A 10720-nucleotide genomic window follows, 5' to 3' on the forward strand; every position below is an offset into this window, starting at 1 on the left:
CTCGGCACCTTCCCCTCCTGCATGGAGCTAATGCTGTCCATGATCTCTCCCACTGCTAGTGTTCAATCGAAGCTTTATTGCTGTGTGATGCTATTCCTCCGGCTGCAACTGTAGACTAGGGTCTGAGTGACTCACACGCATATTTATACACAAGCTCCCTGTGGGCGGAGCTAGCCGGCAGGGGCTTACCGGAGGAACCTGTATTACAGGTACAGCCATACATCCCCCTACTGCAAGTATGCATATCTACAGTGGTTATCACCACACTGCCCTCCCCCACGACTGGAATGTCCAGTCTATCAAGGAACCATTTCATCCCAGACTCCCCCCTTGGGGGCTCTGAGGTGTACAGCTCTTGGTAGAAGGCCTTGAAGGTTTTGATAATCCTTTCTGGTTCCGTTTCTAACGTGCCTCTGGTACCCCTGATTTGTGCAATTTCTCTGGTGGCTGTCTGCTTTCTCAGCTGGTGTGCCAACAGGCGGCTGGCTTTGTCTCTGTGCTCGTACAGGGTCCCGCGCGCCTGGCGGAGTTGGCGCACTGCTTTCCTGGTGGAGAGCAGGTCAAAGTTCCTTTGTAGCTCTTTCCTCTCCGCCAGGAGCTCCACACTCGGGGCCTCGGCGTATTTACGGTCTACCTCCAGTATGGAGTCGACCAGCTGCTGCCTAGCCACTCTTTCCTCCCTATCTCTTTGCGCTTTGAAAGCGATGATTTCCCCTCTGAGTACAGCCTTTAGCGCTTCCCAGAACATGGAGGGTGAGACTCCATGTACTCTGCTATAGCCCGCACTATCCTTTCGCTGAAGGCCTTGTCAGCTAGTAAGGCACCGTCCAACCTCCATGTGGGGCGTTGGGCCCTGCCCGTCTCTAGCCGCACGTCCATGTAATGTGGAGCGTGGTCTGATATCACAATTGCGGAGTATTCCACTATGTCTATCCCTGGAAGCACCGTTTTCCCCACAACAAAGAAGTCAATTCTGGTGTATACGTTGTGTACTGGGGGGAAGAAGGAGAATTCCTTCTCCCCCGGGTGGGCGAACCTCCAGGGGGCCACCGCTCCCATCTGCACCATAAAGTGACTGAGTTCCCTTGCCATGCTTGAGGTTTTCCCCGTTTTGGGGTTTGAGCTGTCCGTCTTTGGGTCCTGTACACAGTTGAAGTCCCCCCCCATGATTAGTCGATGCGTCGCTATGTCCGGGATTTCTGCCATGGTCTTTTTGATGAAGCTCGTGTCGTCCCAGTTGGGCGCGTACACGTTGACTAGAACTACCGGCGCCCCATCCAGGGCCCCGCTGACCATGACGTACCGTCCCCCTGGGTCCGTAACCGTCTTTATCGCCCTAAACATCGTCCTCTTGCCGATCAATATCGCCACCCCCCTGACCCTTGTCCCATAGCAGGAATGGTAGGTTTGTCCCACCCAGCCCTTTCTTACCCGCAGTCGGTCCTGCTCTCTCAGGTGTGTCTCCTGGAGGAAGACTATGTCGGCCCTCATATTTCTTAGGTGGGTGAGGACTCTGGATCTCTTCATTGGGCCATTGAGTCCTCTTACGTTCCAGGTGACTATCTTGGTGGGGGGCTTCTGCCCCCTCGCTCCTGTGGGATTAACCGTACTTATCTGGTGGACGTGCCCCTGCGCTCCGGGGTTTCCCCTTGTCCCGGGGGCACCCGCCATGGCCGTCCACTGTGTGTCCGCCACGCGGGTAGTCCCCTGCACTCTGGGGCCTCCCTTCGCCCAGAGACCGTACTGGGTGGGTGCTTGCAGCGGTTCCTTGTTTCGAGCCCTTGGTTGTGGCACTTTGTAGCCCTGTTCCTTTTCTAGCCTCTTTTGTCCCTCCTTCCCTGCATCCCCCCTCCCCGGTCTCTCGCTCCCTGTGTACCCCCCTGCCCCGGTCTCTCCCTTTTGCCTCCTCCCCCGTATACCCCTCCTTTGCCCCTCTTTCCCCTGTTCCTGTCCCCGCTTGCTCTCCCGACTCTGATGGGTGTTCCCTCCCCATCACCTGCCTGGCGCCTTCCCCCCTGTTGGGGGCGCGCTGCTGCCCTCCTTTGTTGCGTGCCCCCTGCGCTAGCTTTCCTGCTAGTACGGTGGCCCCGCGCTCGGGGGTTACTGTCTCGCTTCACCCCTGCCTGGCCTCTACTGTTTTCTGCCCGCTCTTCCCCCATCCTACCCTGCACCCCTCTCGCTTGATCTCCCTTCTCCACTAATCTCGTTCCCTCGTGCTGGGGCCTGGCCTCCCACCTGGAGTGGTCCCTCGGGCAGTGGTTTGAAAATGAAATGAAAATCGCTTATTGTCACGAGTAGGCTTCAATGAAGTTATTGTGAAAAGCCCCTAGTCGCCACATTCCGGCGCCTGTCCGGGGAGGCTGGTACGGGAATCGAACCGTGCTGCTGGCTTGCTTGGTCTGCTTTAAAAGCCAGCGATTTAGCCCAGTGAGCTAAACTAGCTCTTTGCTCTTTGTTCTGGGTGTTCTTGCCGTGGCGGGGGCGGGGGTGGCCTGGCATTGCCTCACCCCTCCCCACCCCCCCCGTTGGCGTGTCGTTTCCCCTTGCCAGGGGCCCCTCGTCCCTACCCTCGCTGGTGGTTTTCCAGCCCGTGCTCCTCGACAAACTTGTTTGCCTCAGCGGGGGCTGTAGAGAAGTATTCCCTGTCTTGGTATGTGACCCAGAGTTTCGCTGGGTACAGCATACCAAAACGCACGTTGCTCCTGTGAAGAGCTGCTTTTGCTCTGTTGAACTCTGCCCATCTCCTGGCTATATCTGCCCCAATGTCCTCAGAAATTCGAATGGCGTGTCCTTCTCATTTGCAGGCTCTATTTTTCCTGGCCCAGCACAGGATTGTTTCCGTGTCCTGGTACCGGTGCAGTTTAGCTATGACTGCACTTGGGTGGTCTCCTGCCTTGGGCTTCGGGCGCAGCGACCGATGTGCTCTGTCCATTTCTGGTGGGTTGGGGAAAGTTTCCCTCCTCACTAAGTTGCCCAGCATTTCAGCCACGAATGCTGTGGGGTTTCTACCCTCGATCCCCTCTGGCAGGCCAACTATCCTGACATTTTGCCTTCTCGAGCGGTTTTCCTGGTTGTCTACTCTGCCCTCCAGGCTCCCCTGTGTTGCGCCCAGTCTCGTCACCTCCCTCTCCAGGGTTGTGACCCGGTCGCTCACGCCAGTCGCTGCTTTCTCCAGCTCCTTAATGGTCGCCTCCTGGGCTTCCAGTTTCTCCCCTTGGGCTTCCAGTTTCTCCTCTCGTCTGGTCAGGGCCTGCTGCACCCCTGTCATGGCCCTGGCTACTGCTGCCTGCACTGCGGCCTCCATGTCTGCCTTCGCCTCTGCCTTGTTTACCTGCTGATTCTCCCTCAGCGCCTCGGCAAAGGCTGCCTTCCAGTTCCAGCTCCCCCCTGGCCCCGGGGGAGAGGGCACCTGTCTGTCCAGCTCTTTTTGATGCGGCGATACTTGTGTTCTGTCGTTTCATGTGCTGATTCGCTCGCCTGAGCTGGCTCACCCATTGGCCCGTCTGCCTCTGGTGCCCCTTCTCCCTCTGCTTTGGCTCCCTTCTGGCATTTTTTCTCCCCCTTCCCTTTCTTCTGTTCTTCTCGCCTTGTTTTTCTTTTCCCCCCTTTTCCGCACCCTTTTTTTTTGTTTCTTCCCTTTTTCTTCTCTCCTCCCTTCTTTCCTTTACCACTTTATTTTTTCCTTTTATAAAACTCCTCTCAGGTGGGCTTGTTTTGGATGGGAAAAGAGAGTGCAAAAAGAGAGAAAATAATATATCCCCCCCCCTCCCCACTCTTTAACAGTTTTCTTTTCAGAGTTTTGTTTTGTAAAAGTTCTTTTTTCTTCCTTTTCCCTCACTCACCCAGGGTAGAGAGAAAGAGAGAGAGAGGCTTCTTGTCCGGAGTCCCTTTGTTCCTGCCTCGTGGTGGTCACTGCCGGTTTGGGGGGCGGGGCGGGGGGGGGGGGGGGGGGGGTTGCTTGGGTCGGTCCTCGCTGCTGTCCCCGCTGCTCTGTCCGGGCCGCCGCTCGTCGCAGCCCGGTGGGGGTGGTTGGGTCGCTGGTCGCTCCTCCGTTCCCTCCTCTCCGCAGGCTCAGCCCCGCTTTGGTCCGGGCCGCTGCCGCTCTGCTCCTGGCCTGCGCTCTGGTGCCGTGGGGGGGGGGGACACACCTGCTGCTCCCGCCAGATCGCTCCGCTGCCAAGATTCCCCTGCCACCAATTTCACGGGGGGGGGGGGGGGGGTTGTATCTTCCCCTTCCCTGCTCTTCCCGCTGCGGAGAAAAAGGCCCCGACCTCGTTGCCCTGCGGGAGCCCCTTTCTGTGCCTGCAAGAGGTTTTTAAAACGTTTCATCCACGCCCAGGCTGCAGCTGATGTTTGTAGCCTGGAGGTGTCTCTGGATTACGTAGACCGTTCTTTGCTGTTCTGAGCGCGACCACTAATGGTTTGATCGTTACGGCGAACAGCAGCGGGGACAGCGGCATCCCTGCCTGGTGCCCCTGTGCAGCTGGAAGTAGTGGGAACTGATGTTGTTGGTCCGTACGCTCGCCATGACTCCATGTAGAGGAGCTTCACCCATGAGGTGAATCCTGTTCTGAGCCCGAACTGTTCCAGTACCTCTCTGAGTTACTTCCACTCGACCCTGTCAAAGGCCTTTTCTGCATCCAGGGAGACGATCACCTCAGGAGCTCTGTCCCCGGATGGGATCATGATCACGTTCAGCAGGTGCTTGATGTTCGATGTTCGCTGTCGACCTTTGACAAAACCCGTTTGATCCTCTGTGACCACCTCTGGTATGCAGTCTTCCAGCCTTTTGGCTAGGACCTTGGCCAATATTTTGGCGTCTACATTGAGTCACGAGATGGGTCTGCATGAACCTCATTCAGTCGGGTCTTTGTCTTTCTTAGATATTTGCGAGATTGAGGCTTGTGCCAGCGTAAGTGGCAGTGTGAACATCTCCCGCAGGTGCGGGAACCTATCTGATCCCGGTACCTTTCCCGCCTACATGGAGCTAATACTCTCCATGATCTCTCCGAGTTCTTGCGATGCTCCCAGGCCCCGTTTTCTGTCCTCCCCCACGACTGGCATGTTCAGGCCATTGAGGAACTGTTTCATCCCCGAGTTCCCTGCTGGGTGTACAATCCCCGGTTAAAGTCCTCAAAGGTTTTGTTAACCTTGGTGAGTCTGTTTCGAGCGTGCTTCTGTTGTGCCTAATTTGCGCGATCTCTGGTGGCTGCCTGCTCTCTCAGCTGGTGCACCAACAGGTTTTGTCCCCATGTTCGTATAGGGTGAGTAGTCGGGAGGTGTGAAGGCCAGGCAAGCGCTGGTGTCCTGGTTTTCAGGGAGCAGCAGTCAACAGGGCGACTCGAGCAGAGCCAGAGGTTGGGGCTGAGAGTGAGAGGACTGAGCAACAACCGTACCGACCAGGGCAAGAGTAAACAAAATTATGGAGTGATTTAATCTAGGTGTTTGTTATTTAAAAAAGTTTTCAGAAGATAAATTAGAGAAATTATCTCCTCAGGTGGACAACCCTGAATATGACGGAGCATCATCTTAAAATTCAGATGAAAAATCAGGAAGCAACACAGGGGGGAAGTGGGGGGTCTGATGGCGGCGCCACTGAGAGGGAACCACAGATTTGTCCCGGGGAACACTGGCGGGGGATTCCAGAGCTGGCACAGGGCGGGCATCAGGCAACTGAGGGACATGTTCATAGAGGGGAGGTTTGCGAGCCTGGGAGAGCTTGAGGAGAAATTTGAGCTCCCCCCGGGGAACACGTTTAGATACCTGCAGGTGAAGGCATTTGCCAGACGACAGGTGGAAGGATTTCCCTTGCTTCCCGATAGAGGGGTGAGTGATAGGGTGCTGTCAGGGGTCTGGGTCGGAGAAGGGAAGGTCTCGGACATCTACAAAATAATGCAGGAGGTGGAGGAGGTATCGATAGAGGAGCTGAAAGACAAGTGGGAAGCGGAGCTGGGAGAGCAGATAGAAGATGGGACATGGGCGGATGCCTTAGAGAGGGTCAATTCGTCGTCGTCGTGCGCAAGGTTGGGCCTCATCCAATTTAAGGTGCTGCACAGAGCCCATATGACGGGGACTAGGATGAGTCGGTTCTTCGGGGGTGAGGACAGGTGTGTTAGGTGTTCGGGAAGCCCTGCGAACCATGTACATATGTTCTGGATGTGCCCAGCACTGGAAGAGTTCTGGGAGGGGGTGGCGGGGACGGTATCGAGAGTGGTGGGAACCAGGGTCAAACCAGGGTGGGGGCTAGCGATTTTTGGGGTTGGAGTGGAGCCAGGAGTACAGGAGGCAGGGGAGGCCGGAATATTGGCCTTTGCGTCCTTGGTAGCTCGGAGAAGGATCTTGATTCAGTGGAGGGACACAAGGCCACCAAGTGTTAACACCTGGTTAAACGACATGGCAAGCTTCATCCAATTGGAAAGAATCAAATTCGCCCTGAGAGGGTCGGTACAGGGGTTCTTCCGGCGGTGGCAGCCCTTCCTTGACTTTCTGGATCAGAGATAGGAACTGGAGGCCGAAACAGCAGCAACCCGGGGAGAAAGGGGGGGGGGGGAAGGGAGGGGGGGGGATAGCAACGAAGGGAGCACGTCAGCGGGGGGCCGCGGGCAATGACTGCCCGAGGCCATCAGTAGAAAGGGAAAAACGGTTTGGTTGCTAGACTGGTAGCGCGGGGGGGGGGGGGGGGGGGGGGGGTGCGCGCGGGGGAGGGCGTGGGGAGGATTTTCCAGGGGGGATTTGTTGTGTTATAATTTAAAATGTAGTAGGGGTAAATGTTTGTATCGAAAAATTTCAATAAAAATTATTTTAAAAAAAAAGAAAAATCAGGAAGCAGTTTTTCAGTCAAGGACATTAGAAATCTGGAATTTTCTTGTGCGGGTTTGGGGGGAGATTGCGGGTTGGTGGGCATTGTGAAAACTGATACACGCAGCTTTTTATCAGCCAAAGGTATTGAGGGAGATGGAGTAAACTCACAAAACAATAGCATCAAAAAGTAAAATTAGTCTCAAAGTAAACTCACCAATTTCGATGATATCTGCTAAAAATTCACATAATGGCCCATTGTAGTTTTCCTGACACTCACATTTCTCTCCATTCCAGCTTCCTCCGTTCTTACATGGATTTGCTGCTTTATCAAGAGATAATAATAGTATTTCAAATGATAAATGAGTTATTGAAAAGGTTCACGGAACAAGAACATTCAATGTTTTATATTTTCCTATTTTTGTCTCCCTCTACTGTAGGAATATATTTGCATTGGGGTCTGGCTCAATGGCCACTCTATTCATTCTCTACCAATTAACCATTCTTCACAAATGAACTTGGACATTGGTTTTAACTGACTTTTTGACACTGGATGGTATCAGAAAGTATGGACAAACTGGATACCAGCGGTCAAATGATTCAAACTGGATAATAGATGGCAAGATGGATAATGGATGGGAACCACAGGAGGTCAAGTTGCTTTTTTCAAGGAAATTCCCCATTAAGGGGCAATTTAGCGTGGCCAATCCACCTACCCTGTACATCATTGGGTTGTGGTGGTGAGACCCATGCAGACATGGCAAGAATGTGCAAACTCCACATGGACAGTGACCCAGGGTCGGGATCAAACCTGGACCTCAGCGCCATGAGGCAGCAGCGCTAACCACTGTGCCATCCAGGCGTCAAACCGGATAATAGTTTGAATTGGATTGTGGAGAACAAACAGAGAATATGGTGTGCTGTGGGCCAGGGTTCAGAAAACTCCAAAGTATATCATGGAGTTCACCTGACCTATAACTGTTTATTGAATGTGGCTCAGATGAGCACAAGAGCCTGCCTTTCAGGTGTTTCAACAGAGTGATTAGGCGCTGTTAATCAAAAAAACAACCTTTATTCCACAAATTTTGTCAATATTTGTATAAACACGAACAGTAAGAATTATTTTTTTTAGAAAATATTTTATTTAAGCATTAGTAATTTTCACAATTTAACATATTGACATTTCTAAAACAACCGCACGGCTCAACGCACAAAATACCCACTAAAATAACAATAAACCACGTCCCCCACTTCTCCCGTCCTATCCCCAATTACCCGGATACTAAATTCCCTGTCCTTATTTAACATTACCAAGCCTCCTATTTTCCTCCCCCTCCGTTTTTCCCTTTCTCCCCATACTGCTGACGTTCAGTTTTTGTTCAAGAAAGCGATGAACGGCCGCCAACTCTGGGCGGGCGAATCCCTGTATTAAGCCTCAGAGCGAACTTGATTTTCTCCAGACTGAGAAACTCGACCATATCGCTGACACATTCCTGATTTTGGGGGCTTTGAGTCCCTCCACCTCAGCAAGATCCGTCTCCGGGCCACCAGGGAGGAGAAGGCCAGGATATCGGCCTCCCCCCCCCCCCCCCCCCCCCCCTTTGCCCCCGGATATTCCGACATCCCAAGTATTGCTAATTCTGGACTCGGAGGTACCCTACCTTCCAGGACTTCTGACATAACATCTGCAAATCTCTGCCAGAATTCCCTCAGTTTCGGACATGCCCAAAACATATGAACATGGTTGACTGGCTACTCCTAAACCGCCCACATCTGTTCTCCACCTCCTCGAAGAACCAACTCATCCGGGCTACCGTCATGTTGGCCCTGTGGACTACTTTGAACTGAATCAAGCTAAGTCTAGCGCAGGACGAGGATGCATTTACCCTTTTCAAGGCTTTTTCCCACAGTTCAGTTTCCAGCTCCTCTCCTAGCTCCTCTTCCCACTTCCTCTTCATCTCTCTGATAGGGCCCCTCCCCACTCAACAATTCCCTGTATATGTCCGAAACCGTCCCACCTCCAACCCCTGTTTTTGACAGCACTTTATCCTGTAGACCCTTCAGGGGGAGGCGAGGAAAGCTTGGGACCTGCCCCCATACAAAGACCCGCACTTGAAGGTATCGAAACCCGTTTCCACCCGACAAATCAAACTCCTCCTCGAATGTCTCCAAGGTCGGAAAGCCCTCCTGGATGAATAGATCCCCAAACTTCTCAATCCCTGCCCGCTGCCATACCTTAAAGCCCCCCTGGAACAAACCGGTGATTGTCACGGATTGGTGACCACACTGACGCCCCTCCAGTCTCATATGCTGCCTCCATTGCCCCCACATCCTCAGGGCTGCCACCATCAGAAGACTTGTGGAGTACCGAGCCAGCGAGACCGGCAGGGGCGCCGTCAGTAAAGCCTCCAGACTCGTACCTTTGCGGGATGCTGCCTCCATCCGCTCCCAGACCGACCCCTCCCCCACTACCCACTTCCTGACCATTGCTATGTTGGCAGCCCAGTAATAGTTAATAAAGCTCCAGAGAGCCAATCCCCCTTCACCGCGGGCCTGTTCCAGGAGTGTCCTTTTTACGCTCGGGGTTTTACCCGCCCATATAAACCTTGATATACAGTAAGAATTTTTATCAACTACAAACATGAAGACCCCACACAGCTACACTAATCTATGTATAACCCTCAATGAATTCCCCCTTAACTGTTCCAATTCAATAACAAAATCCAAGAAAAACCAGAAACCCCTTTTCAGAGGCGTGGTCCAGCACACGGCACTCTTACTGGTATAAGATTAGTTAGTGATACTCTGTTCCCCTTTTCAAACAGCAGGTTTGAATTCCTTACAGAAAGCAATCATCTCTTTTCAGTTACCAAGTTAAGTCTGGAAACACTTGAAAAATGAAGATAGAGAAAGACACTTCTTTCAACCTGTGCATTTCACAACCAGTCCAAACTCAAAGCGAAAATAAACCCACCAAGCCAAAGCCCAGCTCCACCCACACAATGACATCACCAAAGCCATGTGATAAGACAAAAACATTCCCATGACAGGTGTGTAATGGAGGGTTAAAGGAGGCCAGGATAGATCTTGGAAAACCAAGTGGATAATAGTCAAACTTGATAATGGAAGCAGCAAAGGATATTGGAGAGCAAAACAGTCTATGGAAGACAGGCATGCCAATGAAGGACACACTGTATACAGGAGTCGAGCTGAATTCTGGGGGACAAACTGGATAACGACAGACAAAACCGACAGTGGAAGCCAACCTGGATAATGGAGTTCAAACAGGATAATGGAATTTAAACTGGGAGATGGAGGTAAAATTGGGATAATGGAGTTCACCATAGACAATGAAGGACTCACTCGGTAATGAAGCACATAATGAAATATGGAGCCAAAACTGAATAATGTAGGTAAAAGGGATAGACCAAGACAGAATGGAGGTCAAATTGGAGAATCATGGACAAACTACATTGGTGAGGAAAGGATTGATTATGGAGAGCAAACTGCATAATGGAAAATAAAGTGGATAATGGAGGCAAACTGCAAATGGGGAATGAGCTGGATATTTGGAGGACATAGTGTGTGTGTTCCTCTTGTGGAATGAAAGATACCATGGAAATGATGGCAACAGTGAAAGTGGTGCTAGTGGAGGCTCTGGCCACCCAGCAAGCAACGTTAGAAAAGATGGAAAGGCGGCTAGAGATGGAGGAAGTGACGATCAGAGAGCTGAAGAAGCCCGCTAATGAACAGAGCAATCGATTCGCTGCACTGGAGACAGATGGCAAGGTTGGTAGCGACGTACGTGACACTAAGGGGGGACGATGAATAGGCAACACCCCCAGGTGGGCCCCCCGATTAACCGTAAAGTCTTCACTCTTCTCCAGGTTAAGTTTGTATCATGAAAAGGAACCAAAGCTCC

General features: G+C 52.4%; 1 protein-coding gene across 1 annotated transcript in view; it reads right to left on the minus strand.

Annotated features, from left to right (window-relative positions):
- LOC119958325 (mucin-3B-like) overlaps window positions 1–9654 on the minus strand; it is a 51173-nt gene extending 41519 nt beyond the window's left edge. Inside the window, exons 1-2 of the mRNA XM_038786764.1 lie at window positions 9642–9654; window positions 7016–7123 (exon numbers count right to left, since the gene is read on the minus strand). Coding sequence (XP_038642692.1) covers window positions 7016–7123; window positions 9642–9654 — 121 coding nt within the window. The remainder of the gene's footprint in view (window positions 1–7015; window positions 7124–9641) is intronic.
- Between the last annotated feature and the right edge of the window lie 1066 nt (window positions 9655–10720).

Source organism: Scyliorhinus canicula, chromosome 29 (genome assembly GCF_902713615.1).
Source record: "Scyliorhinus canicula chromosome 29, sScyCan1.1, whole genome shotgun sequence".
In the NCBI taxonomy this organism is placed as follows: domain Eukaryota; kingdom Metazoa; phylum Chordata; class Chondrichthyes; order Carcharhiniformes; family Scyliorhinidae; genus Scyliorhinus; species Scyliorhinus canicula.